The sequence below is a fragment of the Protomyctophum parallelum genome (genome assembly GCF_964188405.1).
Source record: "Protomyctophum parallelum genome assembly, chromosome: 10".
In the NCBI taxonomy this organism is placed as follows: Eukaryota; Metazoa; Chordata; class Actinopteri; order Myctophiformes; family Myctophidae; genus Protomyctophum; species Protomyctophum parallelum.
The window spans coordinates 14,876,694-14,903,736 of NC_139704.1; the positions used below are offsets into that span (position 1 = coordinate 14,876,694).

General features: G+C 46.6%; 1 protein-coding gene across 12 annotated transcripts in view; it reads left to right on the forward strand.

Moving 5' to 3' along the window:
* Nucleotides 1-27,043, forward strand: part of birc6 (baculoviral IAP repeat containing 6) — a 155,574-nt gene that overhangs the window by 24,943 nt on the left and 103,588 nt on the right. For 3 of the 12 annotated variants that reach the window (XM_083775501.1, XM_083775510.1, XM_083775512.1), the window contains exons 16-37: nucleotides 2,930-3,093; nucleotides 11,749-11,882; nucleotides 12,265-12,426; nucleotides 13,016-13,147; nucleotides 13,256-13,353; nucleotides 14,080-14,227; nucleotides 14,607-14,740; nucleotides 15,064-15,210; nucleotides 15,471-15,661; nucleotides 16,265-16,582; nucleotides 17,197-17,296; nucleotides 17,495-17,709; nucleotides 18,122-18,330; nucleotides 19,042-19,400; nucleotides 20,616-20,835; nucleotides 21,158-21,294; nucleotides 22,514-22,651; nucleotides 23,140-23,267; nucleotides 23,886-24,017; nucleotides 24,957-25,172; nucleotides 25,801-25,984; nucleotides 26,367-26,561. In XM_083775501.1, the coding sequence (XP_083631627.1) occupies nucleotides 2,930-3,093; nucleotides 11,749-11,882; nucleotides 12,265-12,426; nucleotides 13,016-13,147; nucleotides 13,256-13,353; nucleotides 14,080-14,227; nucleotides 14,607-14,740; nucleotides 15,064-15,210; nucleotides 15,471-15,661; nucleotides 16,265-16,582; nucleotides 17,197-17,296; nucleotides 17,495-17,709; nucleotides 18,122-18,330; nucleotides 19,042-19,400; nucleotides 20,616-20,835; nucleotides 21,158-21,294; nucleotides 22,514-22,651; nucleotides 23,140-23,267; nucleotides 23,886-24,017; nucleotides 24,957-25,172; nucleotides 25,801-25,984; nucleotides 26,367-26,561 (3,861 nt within the window). The remainder of the gene's footprint in view (nucleotides 1-2,929; nucleotides 3,094-11,748; nucleotides 11,883-12,264; nucleotides 12,427-13,015; nucleotides 13,148-13,255; nucleotides 13,354-14,079; nucleotides 14,228-14,606; nucleotides 14,741-15,063; nucleotides 15,211-15,470; nucleotides 15,662-16,264; nucleotides 16,583-17,196; nucleotides 17,297-17,494; nucleotides 17,710-18,121; nucleotides 18,331-19,041; nucleotides 19,401-20,615; nucleotides 20,836-21,157; nucleotides 21,295-22,513; nucleotides 22,652-23,139; nucleotides 23,268-23,885; nucleotides 24,018-24,956; nucleotides 25,173-25,800; nucleotides 25,985-26,366; nucleotides 26,562-27,043) is intronic. The other 9 variants (XM_083775507.1, XM_083775502.1, XM_083775505.1 and 6 more) reach the window with 6 other exon arrangements.

Consider the following 27,043-nt stretch of genomic DNA (forward strand, 5'->3'; position numbering starts at 1 on the left):
ACCAGGACAGGGCCGTACCAGACAGGCCTATCCAGTGCTCCAGACGCTGTATTAAAATTGAATGATCAATCGTGTCAAATGCAGCCGTTAGATCTAGAAGTAAGAGAACAGATACATGTTTCTTGTCAGCAGACACCCTAAGATCATTCATTACTTTTACAAGTGCTGTTTCTGTACTGTGACCTTTCCTAAAGCCAGATTGGAATTTGTTGTGCACATTATTGTTCTGTAGAAACACATCCAATTGATGAAAGATGCATTTTTCTAAAACCTTGCCCAGAAAGGGTAGATTTGAAATGGGTCGATAGTTACCCAAAACAGAGGGATCAAGATTGTGTTTCTTGAGAAGGGGCTTAACTACAGCAGTCTTCAGTGAGTCTGGGAAGACGCCTGATTGTAGCGAGCTGTTTACAATTTTTAGGATATCTCCAATCACACTGTCTAAGACCTCTTTTAGAAAGGTGGTGGGAATTGTATCCAATGAACAGGAGGATGATGTCATTTGTGATTGTGATATGGTTTTGCGGAGTTCGTCTTCATCAATTGCGCAGAACGATAATTGGCTCCCCCTGGAGAGATCTACCCTGGGACCATTAGCTGCTGTTTGAAGGTTTGCGCTAGCAGCAGCACCATTCATAATATCAGCTCTAATGTTAAAAATGTTGTTGTCAAAAAAGCATGCAAACTCATTACACTTAGCTTTAGAGGCCGGGAATGACTGCTTGTAGGACTGGGGGGGGTTTAAAAGTCGTTCAATGGTAGAGAATAGGACTCTGGCATTTTTCTTGTTCTCATTAATAATGCCAGATAAATATGCCTGCCTTGCTAGACGCAAGGCTTTGTTATAGGCAACTGTTGACTTTTTAAGAATCTCTATGTGGATAGTGAGTTTGTTTTTTCTCCAAGCTCGCTCAGCTCTACGACATTCTTGCTTCAGTGAGCGTGAATGCTCATTTATCCAGGGTGTTACTCTGGTGTTATGTTTCTTTTTTGTTTTCAAAGGAGCCACTATATCAAGAGCTGACTCTAGTTTAAGATTAAAAATTTGAACCATAACATTCACTGGGGGAGTATCGGGCAGGGGGGGGCCCAGGTCACGAGAGAACTCGTCGGCTGCAGAAGAGCTAAAAAAACGCTTTTTTATGGTATATTCAGTGATGTTTTTCTCTAGATCAGAGACAGTCATATTAAAACACAGCAGATAGTGGTCTGATAGCTCAGGCCTTTCAATAGTCCTTTCCACAGTGATGTTCAGCCCTCTAGAAATCACCAGGTCCAGAGTGTGCCCATGTTTATGTGTAGGCCCAACAACATGTTGGATAAATTCAAAGGAGTGCAATAACTCTAAGAAACCCATAGCCATAGCATCTGTAGCATCATCCAGGTGAAGATTAAGATCACCTGAGATAAGAGTTCTGTCATAGTTAGTGGAGCAGATAGATAAAAGTTCTGATATTTCTGTTAGAAATATTGCTTTACTGCATTTTGGCGGGCGATAAATGCTAATCATTGGCATAGAGGCTTGACCATGTAGTATAGTGGCCTGGTATTCAAAGGATGTAAAGCTGCCAAGGGTCAGAGCCTTGAATTTTAACGTGTCTGAAAAAATAATTGCCAGTCCACCTCCTTTCTTAGCCTCGCGAACAGAGTGAATGAAACCAAACAGCATTCTCTCTCCAGACCACTCCTTGTGTTGGACACTCTTATTTGAAATAACAGTAGAAATGTTGTGGACCTCAACCTGTGCAGTGATTGAAACACCAGGCTTTCTAGAAGCATGGGGTCCATACATGTTTGTTTTACACTTTTGTCTTCAGATAAAAAAATAAATAAAGCATGGCTATCAGTTGAGGAATGCAAGCATAGGCGAGAGCGGCGAAGTGTCCTCACTGTACGAGGAGCAGCAGCAGCAGCAGCAGCAATGAATACACGTTGAATGTGATTGAGATTGTGTGTTACTTCTGCTCAATTGACAAAAAGGAAAACATTTTGTTTTTCCTCACCTGATCATCGTATTGCACTTGACGTTGTATAAGATATCCTTCCATAGGATATCCTTGTATCCTTACATTTTGAGCATTTTTAAATTCTCACACAGAACACGCAGGTTTGAGGGGCGATAGCCCCTCCTATGTCCAGCTTTTAGTGTATGTAACCCAATTTTTGTCCTAACACAAACATGAAATGCCAATGACAATGAATGGACAATTTTGAGTGTTTGTGTAAACACAAACATTGCTTAACACAAAGGTGAGGACGCAAATTGTGATTGGCCGGAATGAGATGATGTATGATGATGTACGATGATAAGAGCGCCCCTCATTAAACAGCACGTGGTCAGAGGCTAAAGGTGACAGTTCAGTGCTCAGGTCATAGGGAGGACATTGAGCCAGAGAGAAAAATAGCTTGAGTGTGTCGCTTGAATACAAAAAATATTTTATATTTAAACCTTTTGGGGGGGAATAATTACCATACACAATAATACTACATTGCGATAGTATGCCTCCCCCAACCAATAGCAGTTTTGTTTCTCTCCAACGTCATCTGGACATCTATCTATACATTCCACAAATGAGGAACGGATGGACCTGAAAATACAAGGCCGGATTTGTACTTGCCATGTCTGTCGCTTATCAAAAATAGCCGATCTACAAGCTTGAGCTTGTATTTCCCTTATGCGACATGATGCGCAACAAAGTATAAATCAAGCATAATGCTGAGCATAATAATAATCCTGAGCGTTATTTTAACTTTAAACGCAAGGACAGACTTTACATTTACTTTGGGGTTATTCAGAAATGTTGTGCTTGGCCTGCTCTAACCCCTCTGTCCCGTCCCGTCTTATGTATGTACCTGTACTGTTAGGTGTGTTTTCAGTGTTCTCTGCCGGTCTGCCCCTCTTCTCCCCCTCCCCTCCCCTCCCATGCAGGAATGGCGGGGGGAAAGTATCGGTCCTTCCTGGTACACATCAAGGCGGTGAGCGACAAGGGCATGGAGGAGAGCCCACGGCCTGTGGTGCGAATGCCCAGCACCAAGTCCCAGAGCAAGTCCCACTCTCTCTCCACCCTGCTGCAGAGGGCGCAGGCCTCCAAGGTAGAGCTAAGTTTCTCACTACTTTTTTAAAGATATTTTTGGGTTTTCTTTCTGGAGTTACTGGGAATAACATGCAGCAAAGGTCGTCGGGATCGGGACTCGAACCCACAACGCGCTGTCAGGCATGCGCCTATATGTGGTATGCGCCTGGACCACTAGGCCACCGGGCACCCCCCAGTTTCTCACTACTTTACCTAGTTATAGGAGTGACTTTGGTGAGACAAAACATACTAAGTGGTATTTTTCTGTTGGGTCTCTTTCTTTTTTCAGGGAAGCCTGTTGAGAGCAAACTCTCTTTTTCAATCTCAAATCTGAACTCAATGGGATTAGTGTGGATTTTCTTCTTCTTTTTGTGGAATGTTCTCTTATTCAGATGGAAGGGTGTAGAGAGACAGGCCACCAAGTGCAGAGAGAAAGGGGAGGCACAAGACTAAAATGACACTGGCCCCCTTTCTGAAACTCCACTCGCCCTACACACTTGCCCTCGATATGCGCGTTCACGCGCCATATTAAGTGTAGTCCGAAACCAAGCAGCCTTGAGTGGAAGTGGCTTATAAAGCCCTCAAGAGCGAGTCTGTGCCGATCTAGACTCGATTGCCTAGATCGGCACACCCACCGTGAAAAACTATAAATGAAACCACACAAACAAAACAACTTTTAACACAATGATTTATAAACACCATGGATGTATATGACATGTCATTTTTGACATCCATGCTGTATTTCCTTTTTCCATATTAATGAAATCCACATGTCACACAAACATACACGATGCAATGCAATATAACTGTACAAACAAAATAACAGGTAACACAATTGCATGATGGTAAACATGGCAACGAATGGTGTCTGTTTCCTGTTTCTTCACAAGGAGGGCGAGTGCATTTCCAAACAGTTTTTTATAGCACCCTAATCAAGGGAACTTGATTCAGCCTGAGGGGCACTTCCTGATGAGGGAACCTCCCGAGAGCACTTCAAGTCAAGGGACTGGTTTCAGAAAGGGCCACTGGGAGTTGGAGTTGAATCTGGGTTGTCCTCCCAAGGAGAGGTGGTCAACGCACCAACCGGCTGACTGGCCGAGGCTCACTGTGTGGATTGCTTTTTAATGTTTATCAAATTCAGTCATAACAGGATTATACAGAACGAGTGCACATCCCCTACCCATTTGTCCATGTAACATTTTTTTATCATTGCGGTATGTCCTCTACCTGATGGACAACGCTGGCTTTGTAATCATGAATTCAGATCTTATGGTGTCCTTTATCATGTCAGCTGTGAAGATTATGGATCCTCCTTTGCTGCCATCTACTGGTAGAGAAGTGCTACTATCACATCTCTAGACTGAACTGGTGGTTACGAACGTAACCCAGGTTATTTAAATAAAACTAGCGAAGCAACTCGCTTAAGGGAGATTGCGCCCTCTGGCGTGATCACAGAAGCATTACATCATACACTCACAAACAATGTAATTGGTTGGGTATGACCACATGGGCGCCTGACCCCTCCCTCTCTCACAGGTATCAGGCGCGTCCTACCATGTTGTCGCCATTCCAAGATAACATTGAAACTTCTCATGAGGCATGCTCACAAGAAGGGCGTTTTTGCGAGTTGCTTCGCTAGTTTTATTTAAATAACCTGGGTTACGTTCGTAACCACCAGTTATTATTAAATTAAAACAGCGCTCAGCAACTCGCTTAAGGGAGACATAATGCACTCCCTTCTTGTTATCACAAAGTCCAGACCCAGAGTCGTAAGGGTCCAGACCCACTGTTTGCAAGGTATATGAGAGTAGAAGATCTACCTCTCACATCAAAAAACCTCCTGACGGTCATCAACACGTCAAAGGTCATCGGAGTGTCAACACATCCCTCCAGGTTCTGACAGTCCATTACAGTTCCATAGAACGAGATTATCAGCACATCCCCTTGCCTACGGCGAGAGGGAGAGAGGAAAAACTGAACCTAGAGCCTGAGGAAACAAGGGACTCTTGTTCCTACTAAGAAGCTACACTCAAGACCGCACGCGCCACTGGCGCCGCTGTCACATCCAGTCTGTAAAAGGTCGCAAAAGTTGAAGAGGACCCCCAACTTGCTGCGGTACACACATCCTGAATGGAAACCCCCTTACAAAGGGCCCAGGATGTCGCCATGCCACGAGTAGAATGCGCCCTCACCCTCAGTGGAGGCTGCAGCCCTTTACTCGAGTACGACCGCTCTATAGCTTCCACTATCCATTGTGAAATCCTCACTTTGGATACAGCCTTCCCCAAAGATCTGGGGCCCCAGGAGACAAACAGTTGTGTCGTCTTCCTGTCAGTCGCTGTCCTATCCATATAGACTCTCAGAGCCCTTACCGGGCACAGAGTATGTCTCCTCTCATCCTCCATAGAGGCAAAAGGAGGCGGACAGAATTCCACCAAGTCCACTGGCACGCGATCGGCCAGTTGGTTCTTGGGCACGAATGCAGGGTTCGTCCGGAGGACCACCCTCGTCCTATTATCAGAGAACCGAGCACACTCCTCGCTCACCGAGAAAGCGTGGATGTCACTGACCCTCTTAGCAGTCACCAGCGCCAACAGCAGTGCCGTCTTTAAAGACAGGAACTGCAGTCCCACTGTCTCCAACGGTTCAAAAGGTGGCCTGGACAGGGAGTCCAACACCAGAGCCAAATCCCACGTAGGGACCACTGACTTAGGTACTTGAAGGAGGCGGGAAGCCCCAGTCATGAACCTACGCACTAAAGGGTGTTTCCAGGCGGTGTCATTGTCAAAACCGACGTGGCAGGCCGAAATGGCCGCCAAGTACACTTTTATAGTGCTGAAAGCCAATCCCTTGTCCATCAAGCTCTGGAGAAAAGTCAAAATGACTCTTACCGACGCCTGAAAAGGGACCGCCCGTTCCCGTAAACACCACTCCTCAAATGCGCGCCACTTCCCATCATAGGCTGTCCTAGTTGACTGGGCTCTAGCGCTCTGAATAGTGTCGATAACACTCTGAGGAAGGCCCTCGGCATCGAGATTCATCCGCTCACGGGCCAGACCCACAGGTCTAGGTCCTCTGGTCGGGGATGAAATATCTCTCCTCCCGCCTGCGTCAGGAGATCCCTGCGTAGCGGAAGCTGCCACGGGTGGTCGTATAGTAGAGGAGTAATCTCTGACCTCCACGAGCCCCATGCTGGCGCCACCAGAATCACCGACAGACCCTCGGTCCTCACCCTCTCCAGGAGGGGAGGGATCAGTGACAGAGGGGGGAAAGCATACAGCCGTCCCCTGGGCCAATCGTGTGACAGAGCATCCAGGCCCAGAGGCGGCGTGCCTGCTATGGAGAAGAACAGCGGACACTTCGCGTTCCCCTCCGAGGCAAAAAGGTCCACCCGTGGCAGACCGAACCTGTCCCAGATCTGAGCAGCTACTGCGTCGTGCAGGGACCACTCTGCGTAGTGGTACCCGCCCCTGGACAGAAGGTCCGCCCCCAGGTTCTGAACCCCCGGGACATGGGAGGCTCTGACCGACCTCAGTCGTTTGTGACACCATAGCGTCAGCCGATGAGCCAGTGCATGCAGCGTGTCGGACCGAAGTCCGCCCTGCTTGTTTATGTAGCACATGGTCGTTGTGTTGTCTGTCCTCACCAGGACATGACACCCTCTGATCAGCGGTTCGAAGTGTCGTAGGGCCAGAAAAACCGCCATCAGCTCCAAATAGTTTATGTGCGCCGCCTTCTGACTGGCGTGCCACACCCCCCTGGCAGCTCTGCCTTCGTGGGTGGCCCCCCAGCCCATCAGGCTGGCGTCCGTGGTGATTATCTTCCTCGAGACTACTAGACCCATGGTCACGCCCTCGGAAAGAAAACACCTGTCTTTCCACCGTAGTAGAGCCAAAGTACATTCTCGTTGTACTATGACTGAACGATGTTGATGGTGCTCCGGTATCCTCAGTGACCGCATCCATCTCTGAAAGGGTCTCATGTATAACCTGCCTAGCCGTATAACGGTTAAGGCCGCCGCCATGAGACCAGCCATCCTTTTGCACGTCCGGAACGGGACCCTGCGTCCCACTCGGAACAGTGAAGCACACGCCATGACTGAGTTCACTCTCTCCTCTGACAGGCGAGCTGTGAACGATACCGAGTTCAGTGTCATGCCTATGAAGTCTATAGACCTCGTCGGCATTAATACGCTCTTCTCGTAATTTATGTTGAAACCCAATGAAATAAGGTGACTCACCACCCATTCGGTGTGTAGTTCCGCCTGTTGTTGTGAGTCCGACATGGTGACCCAGTCGTCTATGTAACATGCAATGCGGATCCCCCGCTGTCTCAGGGGGGCAATTGCTGCTTGCGTGCATTTCACGAAAACCCTGGGACTCAGGGACATTCCAAAAGGCAGGACTAGGTATTCGTAAACCCGTCCCTCGTACCCGAAACGCAGGAACTTCCTGTGTGGTGGGTAGATTGGAATGTGGAAATAAGCGTCCTTGAGGTCTATACTGGTGTAATAGTCTCCCTGACGCATCATGCGCAACAGCGCCGCATTTGTCAACATCTTGAAACGGAATCTCTTGAGGTATTTGTTTAGAGCACGTAAGTCCAGTATAGGACGCATGCCCCCCCCTTTCTTTTTCACCAGAAAATACCTCGAGTAGAATCCGTTCATGCTCTGGTCCGGCGTCACTTCTTGAATAGCCCTTTTGTCCAATAAGGAGAGTATTTCCTCCCGTAGGATGACGGCTGCCTGCCCATTCGCTTGAGAGAAAATTATTTTCTCGAACGTGGGAGGCTCCGCGGAGAATTGCAGTTTGTAGCCCTTCAAAATGGTCTTTAGGACCCAGGGGTGTGCTCTGCATTCTTCCCATTTTGGAAAGCACCGAGCAAGCGGGCTCAGCGTCACTGTACCACTTTGTGGTAGAGTGGCGCCCTCCAACGGCCGGGCGGGGTTTTTCCCTAGCTTCCCTCGATCGGAGAACGTCCGTGGAAGGTTGCTGCCCTCTACTGGGCTGAGGCCAGCGACAAGGCCCAAAGGCCTTGCTACTGAAGCCTCGGGATAAATTTTGCCGTGGCGGCCCCGTCGAACAGCAACAAGGCCCAAAAGCCTTGCTACTGAAGCCTCGGGATAAATTTTGGCGTGGTGGCCCCGTCGAACAGCAACAAGGCTCGAAAGCCTTGTCGCCGAGACTACGTTTTGTTCTACTGTCGCGGGACGCTTTAGCGTACAACCGTGCAGTAGACTCATACCCTTCATGTTCTGGCAATGATACAACATTTTTCGTTTCACACAAATCTTTATTGTATTTACGGGAGCAGGAGGAAATACAGTATTTTGCATAGTTACCTTTGGAACATTTGCAACAACAACACTGTGGAAAAGTGCATGACACGCGACATTTTTCGCTAAAACGTCCTGTTCTGTCAACCTTTTCTTTTTTCTCTCCGGCGGCGTGAAGCCCGTGGCTACTCCGCAAAGTCCCGTGCCCAGAACGTGGGGTAGATGGGAGACATCGTCCGTTGTCCCCCGGAGGCGCCGCTGATTGTTATTTACGCTGCTGGTTGTTGCCAGCCTGCTTATTGCCTCCTCCGCGGCGCTGCTGCCCGGCGCCCGGTGAGGCCGACGGCTTTCTGAAGCCTTTGTTGTCCTTCTTGTTGGGCCTGTGGCGACCCGCTGATGTAGAGGGGGCCCTTCCCGCCTCGGGGGCCTTGAAGACGGGTCTGGACTCACGATCGTATGACCTCTTCTTGTCGCGGTCGTAAGTCCGGCCAGCAGGCGATTTGAAAGGCGGCTTCTTGGGCTCCGTAGGGAGGTAGGCGTCGAGCGCCTCGTCCTTGGTCTTATCCGTCTCCAGGCGGGCCGTCAGGTTGGCCATGGTCCCCGAGAACAGGTTGTCCTGGACCAGCGGCTGATCCAGAATAACGTTCCTCTCTGCTGTGGTGAGCTGCGGAGAATAGTTGAGCCAACGGAACCTTTCTAGGATGACGATGCCAGCCATGGCCTGGCCAGTCAGACCAACGTTGTACTTAGTGAGGCGCATGATTTCTTTATGAATGCGTCTCAGCTCTGCCATGTTGTCCGGTGTCGGAGCGTCTCCTACTTTCTTCAGAATGTAGGTGGCCGATCCCTGGAGTAGGGATATTGCGTTCATGGCCTTGGCCGTCTTGGTCAGGGACTTGTATGTCTTCTTAGCGACAGCGGACATGTCCTTGTCGATGGGGAGGACAAATGTAGGGTCCTCCTTTTGAGACGCTATTTTCCCGCGAAGGAGATGTCTAGCCACTCTTTTATCCATCGGCGGCACGGCCTCCAAACCGGCGTCTTTCATTCCTGCGCAGTCCAGGTCTCTTTTATGTTCGGGGGGGAAAGTGAAAGAGCTGGGGGCTTGCCAGGATAGCCCGAGTATGCGATCGAAGCCTTTGGCTAGCGGGAGCAGCTGTCTCTGGCGAGGTTTTTCTTCCTCGTCGTTGAGTTCGTCCCACAATGTGCCGTCCTCCGCCACTTGTGGGGCTTCCTCAGCAGGCCATTTCAGCTTGCACCTCACCGTGGCTTTTTTGAAGACCTCCATGAGACTGGAGGCGTCCATGGCTAGTGGCGCACTCGGGGGTTGTGCTTCGGTGGGGGCCGTAGCTTCGGCTCGTGGCTTAGCCGCGGTGTCAGTCGGAGGTGCGGTGTTAGTTTTAGCTGCGGAGCGCCCCTCCATTCCGGCCAGGAGGGTAGCTCTGAGCCGCTTCTCTTCCCGAGACGCGGCCTCCGCCGCCTCCTCGTCACCGTCGGAGTCAGAGGATCCCGTGTCAGACCCCGAGCAGTCGGATCTGTTACACGTGGAGCCTGAACTCTCGCCGTCGTCCTCGCCCTCCTCCTCCTCTCCCATGGACTCCCCTGCGTCGTGAGCGGCGTCGGGTTGTCTCTTCTTCGGCTTTGGCGGGCCCTCCGAGGGCCTCGCTCGCTGGCGGGGGGGGGAGTGGTCGAGGTCCGCTGCTCCATCGTCGGGGACTGCGGCCGAGGCTTCAGCGCTTGCTCGACCGGTTCCCTCGGCGGTAGGAGGGTCAGCGTAGTCACTTTCAGAGTAGCGGGAAGGGGAGCGAGCGTGCCTCTCACGCTCCTTTGCGAGCCCCTCCATGTCCCGCACGTGGTCGCGAAGCCAGGCCTCACTGCGTGACGTGAAGCAGGCTTCAGCCCTGACTAGCCTACGGGCTAACCGGGGCTTGGGGATGTCGGTGCAGATAGAGCATTGCCCAGGATTGTGGACGGCGTCCACGGCATGCTCTAAACCGAGGCACTTCACGCATTCCTCGTGTGCGTCCTCCCCAGACATCCATCTCGGACAGTTCTCACAGTGCTTCTGTGGAACCGGGGCCGCGGCGTCGGATTTAGCCTTCCGTCGACGACGCCGGGACGCCGATTTGGATGCAGGAACAGCATCAGACATGGCTCTTCGCAGGCCGCTGCCGTTGCTGGGCTATCAAATGGCAACGTTCCCCGTTTCCAAGTGATAGTAGTAGAACTAATTCGAGCAATTTCTCAAAGCCACGAAATTAGTGTAGTAGTAGTAGTTTTCGTAAACCGCAAAGTAGAAGCTGTTCTCAGTGTTGTTTGTGGTGCCAAGATCCCCTCTTGTCCGGTAAACGTTACTTAAGAAAGCTCTAGACTTTGTAGCATGCTCCTTCTCACGTGAGAAGATTCAATAGAATGGCGACAACATGGTAGGACGCGCCTGATACCTGTGAGAGAGGGAGGGGTCAGGCGCCCATGTGGTCATACCCAACCAATTACATTGTTTGTGAGTGTATGATGTAATGCTTCTGTGATCACGCCAGAGGGCGCAATCTCCCTTAAGCGAGTTGCTGAGCGCTGTTTTAATTTAATAATAACCCACATACAAACATGTCTCAGTAAAGGGGAACTGTTATGCACCTTCGTCTAGGGTGAAGGAACGTAACATAATTAAGAAGGAGACGGGGCTGAAAAGAACTTTGAGTTTATTGTTATAGCTCCTTTTTTTCTTTAGCAGAGACAAGTTTACAGATTTAATAAGAATAACAATTTATATGAGAATTAACTTAGGCTATTGGGTTAAATAACTGAAAGGCTGAAGGCTTAAACACAAATAGCTGGGAAATAAACAAAACAAAATATAGCTAAGGCATGACTTACTGCAGAATGAAACCAATAACTTGGGAATAACAAAACGAAAAAGGCAGGCAAACGAGCGGAGGACTAGAGGGATCGAGTCTCTGCTGCGAAATATGCTGTCGTCCCCCGGTCAAGTCCAAGTTCAACTGAGCTTTTATAGAGCGACAGGAAGATGGCTCAGCCAACAGGAAACGGGGTGTTGTCAGGGAGGGGCAGGTCCAAGCAGGGACCTGTCACTCACAGCCATGTCTGTATTCATTCACTTGAGTACTGCAGCCAACAGTCTCATATTTTGCCAACGTCATTCATAATCGGGGAAGAAAGAAAAACAACTTGTGACACATGCCATATAACACAATATTTCCAACTTAATAATTATTATCCCATTTTAATTATCACCATAAATAATAATTATCCTTAAACAAATATAAACAAATAACCAGAAGGACCGTGGTCCATAACTTTCTGATTCCTGTCAACAGCACTCAGCATGTCAAATGGCTGCATTGTGACTTAAACTCTCATTTGGTTTCCGTGCAGGAGAAGGCCTCGACGTCAAAGGCTGAACCCCCGACACCTTCGAAGAAGCCCGACAATTTGCGTGGCTGTGACCTACTGCAGGAGGTGTCGGTCACAATCAGGCGGTTCAAGAAGACATCAATACCCAAAGAAAGGTCTGACCGCAAAGAAATTTCAATGTAACATTTGTAGGTTTTCTTTTTGATAATGTAACCGCAGTTTATATTCAGGCACCCAGGTGAATCACGTCCAGTAGACGGAAACTTGAATGAAAGATCAAATTGTAGCTTTTTATTACGTGCGTGGTCTAATCATTAAACCACACGTATTCATTAGACACTAATAAATCCAAGACAAATGAATTCTAAACTTGAAAAAAGTTTAGTTTTGTTAATTCTTCTGCATTTAAATCCTGTAATTTGCTTACCGTACTTATATTTAATATATAAGTTTAATATATATTATTGTCTTGCATTTGACAGAAGTTTAACTTAAACCAATCTGGTTGTTTCTTCATTGTCATCCTATGCCTTCTAGAGTCCAGCGCTGTGCCATGTTGCAGTTCCCAGACTTCCACGAGAAGCTCTTGAACGCGCTGTGTAAGCGGACTGAGGAGGGCCCAGGCACGGAGCATGGCCAGAGCCTCATCCTGGACATTCTGTGCTGGCTGGCTGGAGTCTACTCCAATGGACCCTGCAGGTGGGCCCACGTTAGGACTGTGCGATAAGACTTCAGATCAATATCCTTATTTATTATTTCAAACTTCCTCGATTTCGATCAATGAACGATTATTTAAAAAACAAAACAGAAGAAGAAATCGACAGTGATTCTCAACCTCATTCATTTCAAGGACCACCAGTTTGAGAAAAGTATTGGGCCATGGATCCCCATTTTATACAATTTTTTTTTTTTTTTTTTTTTTTTTATCTCTTGGAACCCAATCTACACTGTACAGTCGTCACTATTTATTTAACTCTGAGTGTACAAATGGAACCAAGTGGACCCATACAGACCTGTAAGGGTCCATTTGTGCCCGAAGTGGTCCCCGGGCCCACGTTGAGAACCAGTGGCCTAAGAAGGCACATCATGTCCAGTTGGTGGCAGTATTTAGGCACCACAGACATAAGGAAACGGCTTAGATTGGACACATGTTGTTTATGAATGCATAACAATATAACTGTCAATTGTCATTAATCCTAGTCCTACTTAATATGCATGTTTCCCATCTCAGACCATTGAATGGTATTAGGCTTATTTGTGTTTTTAATTTGATTTAACTTCTTTGCAGTCTGAGAGAAGGGAAGGAGGGCTTGCTGGCCAAAACCCGGAGAAGGCTGTCTGACATTGTACGGGTGTGCTTCTTTGAGGCCGGTCGGAGTATAGCCCACAAATGTGCCCGCTTTCTTGCTCTTTGTATTAGGTAAGAACTGTTGACATTTTAAATGACGGTACTTGATGTGTGGACCTTGAATTAGTATTCATATGTTTATATACTTTCTTTTCTTCTTTTTCCCTTCTTTTAACAAAGCAATGGAAAAGGGGACCCGAGTCAACACGGTTTCAGTATGGGCCTACTGAAGGCTCTGCTCGACAATATGCCTTACTTACCTGCAGCAGCAACAGGTGGTAAGTAGCTGGGAAAGAAACCTTTATTTTTTTTAATTTTTTTTATAAAGTATATTTATTGTTTTTTTAAAGACAGACATTACACAACAAGAACATAATAACAAACAAAAGAAAAGAAAAGAAAAACAGCTCAGGCACAACACTATTATAAATAAAAAGATTGAATATACAAAGACATGACAAGGACAATGAACCATAATGACAAGTGACTTTCGAATTTTCATAGACTCCCAATCAGGGAATACATCCATACAGTACATTAATGCATATATAAAAAAAAAAGGCAGACAACAGTTCTCATAGGCACCAAATCAGTACAACAAGAGCAGACCCATGCATGCTCCACTCAAAGGCGGCAACCGCCACCCCTCCAGGCGGCAGGGCCACCGCCCCAAGAAGCGGCCCCGACGCAACGCATCGAGACCCCTGCCCGGGCGACCACCCCCCCATACGCAAAGGGCAGACAAGCCCCCGCCCCAAAGCAGAGCAAGAAACCTTTTCTGTCCTTGGCAGTCACAAAAGGTTCTATTTCTGTGACCAGTCTTCCAGCCAAAACCTAATCGGCAGCAATTAGAAATGGGTACTGGTATTCAACCCTGCTGCACAGATCTCTCATTTACAGCTCTCCATTGTCTCTGCTCCTCAATGTATTCTTCCTTACCTGCACAGTGTTGTTTTCCTCTCCACCTGTCTTCTCTTTAACCTCCGCTCCCCGTCTTCCCTCAGGGTCAGTGTTTTGGTACTTTGTGCTGCTGAACTACGTTAAGGAGGAGGACCTGGCCGTCTGCAGCACAACTTGTGCATCCCTGCTCACTGCAGTGTCCCGCCAGCTGCAGGTCCGCCTCACTCCACTAGAGGCACTGTTGCAGACCAGGTACTGTGTGGATCTAGAGAAAGTTGCCTAAAAAATATTTGCTTAGTTTAGTTGCGCTGCTAGGGTAGTCACCCTTTACTGGCTTGTTAGCTTTGCATCAACGTGTTTGTTTGAAATGAGCAATGCAGACAATTGGAAATCTGTTTAAAATAAATGTTTTCTTGATGTTTGAATAATAGAAAAATCTAGTTTTGTTACTTAGAGCTGCAAGACTGTAGGTATGTGCAGGTGTTCACTCATTCCAAGATCCAGTGCAGATATCTAGGGCCAGCAGCTCAGTATTTAATTGTATCTTTATTAACTTGGTTAGGTTCTTGAGTGCTTATTCTTAAGAGTTGAAACTTCTGATCTCTTCTCCTCAAACATGTCTCCTTTACAGGTACGGCCTGTATAGTTCTCCCTTTGACCCAGTGCTGTTTGACCTGGAGGTCAGCGGCTCTTCCTGTAAGAATGCATTCAACAGCAGCATTGGAGTTCAGTCTGACGAGATTGACCTCTCTGACATCCTCTCAGGTATGCACCACACAAGACCACAAATAGTTCAGTCATTTTAAACCTTCCATGCATTTCAGTGCATTTTGATTCACAAGCCAGTGTGACATTCTGGAATGACAATAATTATTAATTATTTATTGAAATATGACCAGTGACTTGCCTTTCCTTGACTTGACTTTGACTATACAGATGGTTATGTGTGTGCAAGCAAACTTATCAAGGTCCAATATGCAAATTGCCTCTTGCTTAAATCTGAAAACACTTTGCTTTGGCCAAAACGGGGTAGTGGTGTGTCTGTAGGGAGACTTTAAAGACTTCATATCCATGTGTGTGTGCTGCAGGGAACGGAAAGGTGAGCAGCTGTGCAGCAGCTGAAGGCAGCTTCACGGCGCTGACGGGCCTCCTGGAGGTAGAGCCTCTGCATTTCAGCTGCATCTCCACCAGCGATGGTACGCGGGTGGAGCGGGACGATGCCAGCATGTTCACAGGTAAACATCCTGGACATTTCTACACCTCAAAGGGAAAGGAATCTCAAAGAGTTACTTAGAAACGTGTGGCATCGCGACATTTCTTTTCCTGAATAGCTGAAAATCGTACATTTTCAGGGCTTAAATGTTTAGACCCCCCGGAAACCTTGGGAGTCCCCTGAATCCCACTCTGATGTGTCATTATGACCAGACGTGTCATTATGTATTACTTGTCACGGTTCGCTAATTATCATCGACCCCTCTGTCATTTGTTCCTGCAGTGAGCACGTTTGGCGTGACGCCGACGGTGGGCGTGGGTCTGTCGACGGGCACAGTGGGCGAGGCATCGACGGCGCTGAGCTCGGCGGCCCAGGTGGCCCTCCAGTCGCTGTCCCACGCCATGGTGTCGGCCGAGCAGCAACTCCAGGTGCTGCAGGAGAAACAACAGCAGCTGCTCAAACTGCAGCAGCAGGTTAGGGAGCCACCAGGACCACTGTTGGTTTTGTCGACTAAACTATGACGAAAAATCGTCGACTACCTTTTTTTTCTACTGACGAAAACTAAACACATTGACAAATTCGTCAGAAACTAGACACAAACTAGACTAAAATGTTAGGGAGCGACTGGTGGAGAAGAAATCCAGTTGAACTAAAAGACGAGTCATTTTATATTTGGTGTTGTGCTCTGAAAATAGCCGATCTACAAGCTCACTCACAACGCAGTAGATCGGCTATTTTCAGCATGCAATCAAGTGTAAAATCAGGCATTAAGATTTAAGACGCCATCAAGGCCCACCAAAATACCTTTTAGTCGACAAAATCAACTGTAGATTTAGTCGCCTAAAATCTTATATTTAGTCGACTAAACTAGACTAAAGGTAAAACATTTCAGATGACTAAAATATGACAAACTAAGAATTTTACACAGACTAGTAGTTTTTAGTGGCCAAAATGTAAACTCTTGTCACAAGGACCATCTGACAGTAGGCTGCTGTATATCAAACTGCTTGGTGTATAGAATCAAGCAACTTGATGATGCTAATGATTAAATGTGTTATCTATCTCTGCCTTGTAAGCAGAAGGCTAAGTTGGAGGCCAAGCTGCACCAGACCACCTCAGCGGCAGCTGCTGCCGCCTCCGGCGTGGGGCCCATCCTCAACTCTGTGCCTTCCAACCTTGCCTCTGCACCGGGCTTCTTCATTCACCCCTCTGACGTTATCCCCCCTACGCCCAAGACTACGCCTCTCTTCATGACCCCTCCACTCACACCACCCAATGAGGCTGTGTCGGCAGCCTTCAGTGCTGAGTTGGCCCATCTCTTCCCAGGCTCAATGATGGACCCTGGTCCTGTCAATATGGTCGCTCATAACAAGAACAGCCAGAAAACCAAACCGGTTAGTAGCATAAGATCGAAGCTTGGTTAGTGATGGCTACTAGCATAAGATCGAAGCTTGGTTAGTGATAGCTACTAGCATTAGATTGAAGCTTGGTTAGTGATGGCTACTAGCATAAGATCGAAGCTTGGTTAGTGATAGCTACTAGCATTAGATTGAAGCTTGGTTAGTGATGGCTACTAGCATAAGATCGAAGCTTGTTTAGTGATAGCTACTAGCATAAGATCGAAGCTTGGTTAGTGATAGCTACTAGCATATGATCGAAGCTTGTTTAGTGATAGCTGCAATCTTATAAGTATACAATCTCTTAAGTATGAAGCGGCGTGGGACGTGTGTGCTCGTACCGAACCATTCAGTGGTGTATTGGTTACCCACTACATTACCCTCGTCAACAACTTTCAACACCAACCCCCCACCTCTGTCTTCTCACCTATAAAACCATTCTAGGGCAAACACTAGGTCGAAGGTATTGCATTGCACAGCAGTAAACTACCAATAACTGAAAGAGCAGTGTACAGCAAAGACGGAAGTGGATGGAAATGATGGTGGCGTCTTGCTGTGACATGCTGACTGTTGTATTTGTAAGTTGACTGCTGCTGTTGTGTTGCTTTCAGAACCCCATGGGGAGTGGTCTGGCATTGGCCATATCCCAGGCTTCTCACTTCCTCCAGCCTCCTCCACATCAGTCCATCATCATTGAACGCATGCACTCTGGTAAGTTTATAGAACCTTTTCACTGTGAAATTTGGTCGAAACAATTTATCAAAAATACCAACCCTGCAAATGTGTACAAAGCATTGGGAATATGAAGCTGCACATCGCATAACTGATGGTCACTAATGACTGTTGTTGGTCTTGTGATTGACACAAATCTCCCTTTGGTTTCTCCATCTCCTCCACTGTACATCCCAGGAGCGCGTCGGTTTGTGACGCTGGACTTTGGCCGCCCCGTGCTGTTGACGGATGCTTTGATCCCCACCTGCGGGGACCTAGCGTCCCTCTCTATAGACATATGGACACTGGGAGAGGAGGTAGATGGTCGCAGGCTGGTGGTGGCCACTGACATCAGCACCCACTCCCTCATATTGCACGACCTCCTACCACCGCCCGTCTGCAGATTCATGAAGGTCCGTTTGTCTCTTTTCTGTTGGGTTGCTTGTCATTAGTGACATTTTGTGTTCCCTAGTTTAATATAGGCAAGGCTGATGCCTTATTTAAACTTGGTTTACGGAAGCTTGTAAATCTGCTTTTTTATTTTTTTAATAAATCCGCCTTGAGAGTTAGAAAGACAGGGTGATTTATCCCCCAGTTGGAGATTTAAATCTGTTTTGTATGTGTCTATGGAGTTTCTAACACTCTGTCTTTAATCTTTGATGAATATTATAGCTACTGTAAAATGGTAGCAGCTGCTTCATCCTGAAAATAGATCTCCAAAGTAATGCAGCTAGTTTGTTGTTGTGTTGTGTGCTACATGACTTACAGTATGTGACGTGTGTATTTTCCTAACCCAAGCTCTGTTTGATTTCAACGACTAAATAGATCACCGTCATTGGACGCTACGGTAGCACAAATGCCCGGGCCAAGATCCCATTGGGCTTCTACTATGGCCACACCTACATCTTACCATGGGAGAGCGAGCTGAAGTTAATGCACGACCCGCTGCGGGGAGAGAGTGACGCAGCCAGCCAGCCGGATGTGGACCAGCACCTGGCCATGATGGTGGCACTTCAGGAGGACATCCAGTGCAGGTGAGCCAGGGCCACTCCCACAGTTAGACAATGAAGACCATTCTACAAAAGGCCTTCTAGATCACTAGTTTCACACACTTTCAAGACTTTTCATAAATGTTCAAATGTTCTGCCATCAGCTCCGACACACATGCATGCTCACATGGAGTAGCCCCAACTTGTACTGTATTCACAGTGAGAGACAGTTTATTGTCAAAATCAACTTCTCGTTTATAAATTATTATGTACTTTCTGGCACACCATGTGATTGCACATAAAGTACTGGAATGTCTGCGCAGCAGCACTCCATTGTGTCAATAAGTAAACTATCGGCACTGTCGGAGCCGTCTGCTCACAAGGCAAGTCATGGTAGGGGATGAGGAGTGCTGATTTTGGTTAATTCGGTCTTACCACAAGTTATTTGCACTCGCCCAATTACATTTTGAGATCACGTAGATGAGATTTCAGGCTCTTATGTGACCAAAACGGTCGCAATTTCAAGCCCTTTAGAATCCATAGAAAGTGCAGTAATGTTCAAGGCTCACGTTGTACTTTCTTAAATGTTGTGTACAAGTACATAAGAGTAAAACTTATTTTGGCTTCCTTCAAACAATGCAGCAGCATACATAAAACATTTAAAGAAAGGCAGAGAGTGCAAAAAGAGGGCAAGGAGAGAATAAAATGGATTCAAGAGCATCATGCGTCTCTTCTTCTAATCCGCTTCCCAACCAGGTATAACTTGGCGTGCCACCGGCTGGAGACGCTGCTGCAGAACATCGACCTGCCGCCGCTGAACAGCGCCAACAACGCCCAGTACTTCCTGCGCAAGCCTGACAAGGCCGTGGAGGAGGACCAGCGCGTCTTCTCCGCCTACCAGGACTGCATCCAGCTGCAGCTCCAGCTCAACCTGGCCCACCACGCGGTCCAGAGGCTACGTGTGTCCCTGGGCGCCGGGCGCAAAACGCTCCCAGAGGCCGGGGCCTCGGCCGCGGACGCACAGGAGCTGATTCTGAACTCTTCCACCGAGCAGCTGAGGACCATCGTCCGCTACCTGCTGGACACGCTGCTCAGCCTGCTGCACTCCAACAACGGTGAGGAGAATGGTGGGTGGTTCAGGCAGGGTGATGGGGCTGGGTGGAGAATGGTGGGTGGTTCAGGCAGGGTGATGGGGCTGGGTGGAGAATGGTGGGTGGTTCAGGCAGGGTGATGGGGCTGGGTGGAGAATGGTGGGTGGTTCAGGCAGGGTGATGGGGCTGGGTGGAGAATGGTGGGTGGTTCAGGCAGGGTGATGACGTACATGGTCATATGCACATGGGCAAAGAGGCACAGATTCAGTACATCCTCCGCAGATGTGGGGGGGGGGGGGGGGGGTTTCTTCGGTTAATGGAAACCGTTAGTCCAAGGCACTGTACAACCCGTCATCTGGTGGACACAGTGTCTTGCGCACGCCAAGTTTAAGGTAAATTGGTCGGACGGCGCCCAAATTATGACACACACACACACACACACACACACACACACACACACACACACATATAGATATGGAAGTATATTTTGCAGCCACACTTAACCATGCAGTTGAATAAAAGTACCTTTCTCAAAGTTGTCCAAGGTTAGCTGGGGAACTCTTGGGAGCTGTAGAAATACTAAACAATTTTCTCCTTAACAGTCGTCTAATCTAACATAGTGCACTGTTGTGCAGATTCATTAGTCTGCTTTCATAAAAGGGAATAATGCATCATCTCCCTAGTGGCAAGCTCTCGCCATTTCTTTGAAAGTCCTGTGGCTCTATCCAAAGAAAAAAGTTTTAAAAAGCAAAATGTCTATAGTAGCCTCATTATTTCTCTAAGCTTGTGCTAGGCTTTTCCTGAAGAGGCAGCAAGTGGAGAAAGATGAGCAACAATAAAATAAAAGACTCATTAATGTGTAAAACCTTGTTGGGTAATGATTTCCTATTCAGGGGTTCGAGGAGACCCCATTATGCTTGCATGATGTAAAGGGACCTTCGGTTTCCCAGGTGTGGGCTCATAAACTATTCAGCTATGGCCATAGTATCTCTTGGAGTGCCTTTCTAATCATTACAATGATAAAACCAAATCCTTTTGCTCACGACTTCTTCGAGCATTTTGCTCTTGCCAAATACTCATTCAGTCACTTAACACCTATTCTGTCTCTATCTACTCTGTCTTTCTCCTTTCCTCTGTTTCCCCCTGTATCTCTCGTTTCTCTCTCTCTGTCTGTCCTCCCTCGGTCTCTCTCTACTCTCCCTTTCCCTCCCTGTGTCTTTCTCTCCGTTCTTCTTCTAGGCCACTCGGTACCCTCGGTACTCCAGAGCACCTTCCATGCTCAGGCCTGTGAGGAGCTCTTCAAGCACCTGTGCATCAGCGGCACGCCCAAAATCCGTCTCCATGCGGGCCTGCTGCTGGTGCAGCTGTGTGGCGGCGAGCGCTGGTGGGGCCAGTTCCTCTCCAATGTCCTGCAAGAGCTGTACAACTCTGAGCAGCTGCTCATCTTTCCCCAGGACAGGCAAGAGAGAGGGCATTCAAATCTCTTAATTAAAATGAGTTGTTGTGACTTGACAGTAGAAAGTGTTAAGAGAGTGATCACTGTCCTTGTTGGTGCCATGTAGATCACATAACACGTTAAACGGAAACGTTGTCGTAACCTTTATCTTTTATTTCTGCAAAAAATACACAGAAGACCCATTTTGTGATGCCAAACGTGTCGATTTGAACATGGTGCAATACAGTTCTGTTTATGTCCTGTGCCTGACAAATAGCTTTCATGGCTAATGATCAGTTACTTGCTTATTTGTAATCTAATCCCATTATGGTTATGGCTCCACCAGGGTGTTCATGCTCCTATCCTGCATTGGCCAAAGATCCCTCAGCAACAGTGGTGTGTTAGAGGGCCTGCTCAACCTCCTGGACAACCTGCTGTGTCCCTTACAGCAGCCACTGGCTGCCACCCAGCGGAGGACTGAAGGTAATGAAACGCCTGACGCACCATTCTACACAACTAGCTGGCAGCAACTCAGTATGCAGTATGGATTCCGACAGTCGGGATCCATTTGTGGGTCACGGACACATTTCTATGGGTCCCTTTCTTTTTTTGTTTGCTATATTTAGTTTTTAATTATTTCAAAACATTTTCAAAAAACATTCCCAAAAAGCTCACAATTCGGCATGAAGCGTCGCATTGTCAGCTTGTAGGTGTGCTATTTTCACTAGTTTGGGTCCTGGGGAGACCTGAGGAACCACTGCTATACAAGCACGCCCAGTCAAACATCACTGTACTGAAGTTGAGCCAAGTTCAACTTCTGCTGCCACACTTTAAACACATACATGCTCTCAAAGGCCTCTGAGGTGAGACAAAGGCAAGTTTATGTACAAGTACATGACAAGTGCTTGACACAAAACATTAAGAGCATTAACACAATGTGTAAAATATACACATATCATAAAATACATTTGAATACAATTAAAAATAGTTATTAAAGAGAATAGACAATAAGTATAGGCTAAAATAAAATGGTTAATGTGGGAGTATAATGGTACAATGCAGTACAATAAATGAATTGAAAGTCTCAATAAAAGACACCTGCAAACGGAATGGTATTCAGCTTTGATTTAAAAGAACCAGCTGTGGCAGACTTGCAAAACAGAGTTTGTTCCAGATATGTGGTGTGTAAAAACGGGTCACTTCTTCCCCATGCTGTTGAAATTCACTTCTGAGTCCATGATTTGAAGAGGTTAGGTACTGAGCTGTTGCCTTTACTTAGAGCTGTCTACTTAGATTTGTTATGAGTATAACCCAAGGCACTGCTTTGAAAAAAGCTAAACCGAATCCAGGTCTGGTGAGTCGTGGGCGTGTGCATGAAACGAGCATGCGCGTAACAAATTCACGGGACCGTGCTCATGTAAATACGCTTGCATTGTCGCACCGCGACTTCTCCGAGCAAAAATGCAGGTCTCATTGAAAATGAACGATAGGCACATTTTATCGCTCCCTGTTTGCAAGGCCCTTTACTAAGATGTAGAGGCTCAACAGCTAGAAAATACATGCTGGTGAAAGCAGTTTTCCCACATATGCTAACTTACTGTAATTGTAACCCGTGTGCTGAACCATGATATCTGAAATGCTGTTGTCTGCTTTTGTCCAGAGTGTTAAAATGACCTTATGTTTGCGCACGCTTGTTTAGCAGGTGTGCTGGACATTCCCATGATCAGCTGGGTGGTGATGCTGGTGTCTAGACTGTTGGACTATGTGGCCAGTGTGGAGGACGAGGCTGCAGGCGCTAAAAAGCACCTTGGAGGGAAGGACAGGGACAGGACCTTCACAGGTACTTGAACTGTCTGCAATCCACCACATCCAGTCACAATGTGCATATTAATGAATACTTTCCTTGTTATCATTTCTTTATTGGCTTTCAAGGAAATTAATTGTGCGTGTCGTCCTTCCCCAGACTCGTAACCCATATGTCTGATTCTTTATTTGTATCCCTAGATAATTCACCACTGTAACATCTGTCTGGTGTCTAGACAACATTATTACCAACATGAAGTCGGGGATATAAAGTCAATTAGTTGAACTCAAAGATTGCTTTTTTCTGCTAATCTTATTGGTGGAACAAATATTTTGTATGCAAGAAGGGTTTGGGCACAAATATGTCCATATGACTATATTGAATACAGTATGTGCATTTTCTCAAACTATGTAACCTTGGAATTACTGCCTTTGTCAGAGTTGTGTGCAAGTGCCCCTCAAAAGTGAAAACTATTGAACTAACTCCTCTGCCCTCTTCATCTGTCCCACCATGATTAAATCCAGGGAACCAGTGGAGTTTTATTAACAACAGTCTGCAGTCTCAGAACTCGAGCAGATCAACCAAAGGCAACAGTAGCTTGGACAGACTCTATTCTCGCAAGATCCGCAACAAGCTAGTCCACCACAAGCAGGTAAATGTGTCTCATCCCAACACTATTAGAAAAGCTTTGTACTGATCAACGACTTTGTTGTTGAGCACGTAAAACAAAATACTAATAAGATTAAAGCATGAGAGCAAGAGCAATTAAAGAGAGAGAGAGAGAGAGAGAGAGAGAGAGAGAAAAAGGTTTTTCACATGTACTGGAATCTCCAGTCTCGGACCCTGTGTCAAATGGGAATCATTTTCTGGCAGAATCTTTAAATTGATAAATCATAAATGTAATCTAATATTTGTAGTACCTCTTTAATCTGGAGTCGTACTACATGGCCCACAGGAATAAGACAAACTTTTGATGTGCTTCCACATTAGCCAGACATGAATTAAATCTTCCTGCTGAGTTTGTGTGTGTGTGTGTGTATAAGTACAGTAACGCACACAACTTCAATGCCAATTCGATGTGGTAGTTATTGCTCCTGTACACTTTGTGCCTTTTGAGCATTTTGTTGTTTCCATCACCTTTGGCACTTGTGTACTCACACAAGACTCCTAGAAGACACAGGGTCTAAAGGCTTCTCACAGAGTTCAAATGGTGGTGAAATTGGGTTGTGTTGTGTTGGATTGTGTATTTATCATGCCCTTTTCATTGTAGCAGTTAAATCTATTGAAAGCAAAACAGAAAGCTTTGGTGGAGCAGATAGAGAAGGAAAAGATCCAGAGCAACAAAGGTTCCTCCTATAAACTCCTGGTGGAGCAGGCCAAGCTCAAACAGGCCACATCAAAGGTGAGCAGCCACACAAGCCCCTCAACACTACCCTCATTTAATGAAAGACTTTATTTAGCTTTCATAAGTTCGCCTTCCTTAAAACAGCTGAACGTGTGATGCTGGAGTTTTCTGAACATGGGTTAAATGTTCGTTCAACTTTGTAATGCGCTGTCTTCATGTCCTCGTGCCTCCCTCTCGCACAGTGTTTATTTCGTCAACTAAAACAATGACGAAAAATGTTTGTCGACTACCTTTTTTTCATTGACAAACTAAATGAAAAAGAAGCTATGATGACTTAGACTCAAACTAAGACTAAATATATTGACAATTTCGTCAACAGAGGAAAACTAGACTAAAATGTTAGGGAGGGACTAGCCTCAGAAACTGCAGGTGAGGGGTGTCGCTACAAATTAGGTGACGTCGGTGTTCTCCGCTGCGTTCTATTGGGAAGGGGAGGGCAGCAGGGGGAAGGGGAGGCGGGCTCATAGGTTGATGAACCAATTGGATGTTGGCGTCTGTTTCCAGTGCTAGTTTGTTCCGTCCCTCTATGCCCAGAAAAACATAGGGCTCTTTCAGGATGGGAAGGGACTAGTGGAGAAGAGATCCAGTAGAACTAAGTCATTCTATGATTGGTTCTGCTCGGGTGTTGCACTTTGAAAATCGCAGATCAAGATACAAGCTCACAACGTGCCACGCTGCGACGCAGTGTGAGCTTGTAGATCGGCTATTTTCAGCATGCAGTGTCAAATCAGGCATTACGATGCCATCAAGGCCCACCAAAATACATCGTTGTCGACTAAAATCCTATGATATTCAGTCGAGTAAAACTAGACTAACACTTAAAAATTTCAGATAACTAAAATATGACTAAAACTAAATGAAATTGTATTCAAAACGAAATAAATAAAAATCTTTGTCAAAATCAACACTGCTCTCCCGCTGTTCCTGTGATCTCAGCACTTTAAGGACTTGATTCGTCTGCGGCGTACCGCCGAGTGTCCCCGCTTCCCGCTGGACACGGAGGCCACGGCGGCCAAGGAGGCCCCCGAGGTGGAGCCCCTGCCCTTCACGCTGGCCCACGAGCGCTGCATCTCCGTCGTGCAGAAGCTGGCCCTCTTCCTGCTCTCCATGGACTTCACGTGCCACGCCGACCTGCTGCTTTTCGTCTGCAAGGTCCCAAATCTATCCCTTTTATAACCCATTAACCCATTAAGACCCCAGACCAGATTCTACAAATGAATGTCTTCTAAATCATGACCGTTTTCTGAAAAACCTTTAATACCTTCTATATTTTTATATTTCTATATCGGTGGACCCCAAACATTATGTGTAATTGGCCGCCGACCCACATCTGAAAATATGGTGTTCCAGAGACCCCCCCCCCCCCCCCCCCAGAAGCAAAGATTTGAATTAAAAACATTTTCTTTTGAAAAATAGAGTTTGTAGATCTGCTATTTTGCTATTTTGTGTACTGCGCCCTGGGTGCGTTTTCACATTTTTAATTCACTAATAAATTCATTATTAATTTATAATTTGTTAAATTGGAAAAAGGGCTTTAAGACCTCCATATTATTATGGTCAATGCCTGTGTGGAAACTGTGAGTGATTGGTCACAGTGGCACACATTCTGACATTGTCGTATGATGATGATGATACTTGATTTATTGATTAATTGATCAGACTATTAAACAGCCCACTCATATTTATCTATAGACTACTACAGTTCACTATTGCTCCATGAGCATGAACAGTGTGTGTGTGTGTGTGTGTGTGTGTGTGTGTGTGTGTCTCTCCACCATAGGTCTTAGCTAGGATAGCTAACTCCACCCGACCCACTATCCACCTGTGTGAGGTAGTGTCGGAAATCCAGCTGGAGCGCCTTTTGCTTCTCCTAGTAGGGACAGACTTCAACCGGGGGGACATCTCCTGGGGGGGAGCCTGGGCCCAATACTCACTCACCTGCATGCTACAAGACATCTTGGCAGGTAGGCATTTCCGCTTGGGGTAAATTATAAATATAGTGGTATGTGTGTTGATATTGGCAAGTGGTGTTTTAAGGGAGGTCCTCTATGCAAGTCTCACTGGGTTTAGCAGTGAGACCCCCCTAATCTTGCAACCCGATTCTGGTTAAGTGATTAAAGATGGATGGAAGTGGTGGATTATTTTGTTCAAGGGGGTTGCAACAGTTGATCAATAAAATAATGGATTTTCAAAAATAGCTGCTCTACAGTACACAACGCATTTCCTTTTTACGTGACCCATTGTATCGTTTGCACTTTATGTATGTATTCTGAATTGGATGAATTTAGAACCCACAAGTCCACAAAGTAATTAATGGAATCACAATGTGTCCTCCTCATCCCCCAGGTGAATTGCTGTCACCAGGCTCTCTGGACGTGATGGACGAAGGGGCCGTGGGGGAGGAGGCCGGGGCGGGGGCGGGGGCCGACTCTGACGACTCCCTGCCCCAGCCCACGCCCATCCCCCTGGTAGAGAGCATCGAAGAGGTCCTGGCGCCAGATCTCATCGCAGGTACACCTGGTACCTCCATTATTTTCCAAAGTGCGTTGGTAGGCCACCCCATAAACACACACACACTCTCCCAAAAGCACCAAATGGATTTTTTTCTACCCTCACATTTCTATGATCATGATGACCGGTGATGCATTTTGTGTTAAAATTGTTTTCTTCCCTTCCTTCCCTCTTCTTTTGAAAGCTGCATGTTGTGTTTTGTTTTCTTCCACAGTGTTATTTTGCAGTATTTTTGCAGGTTTATCTAACAGCCTTCATTGTTAATGTACAGTTTTTTTTGTCATTTTAAAGTGAGAGTTCAAACATTGCAGATTCATGGCATGTCAATTTGATTACATGCATTTTCTTATGTCAACTGCAGTCATATTTGCATGATCATGATTAGATTTGTATTACATTGTTTAAAAAAAATGTCCGTTTTAAGCTGTAATTACTGACATAAATGTAATAGTGGAAACCACCTTCAACTCAATTTGGCTCATCTCTAGGATTTTGACAATCCTATAAATATG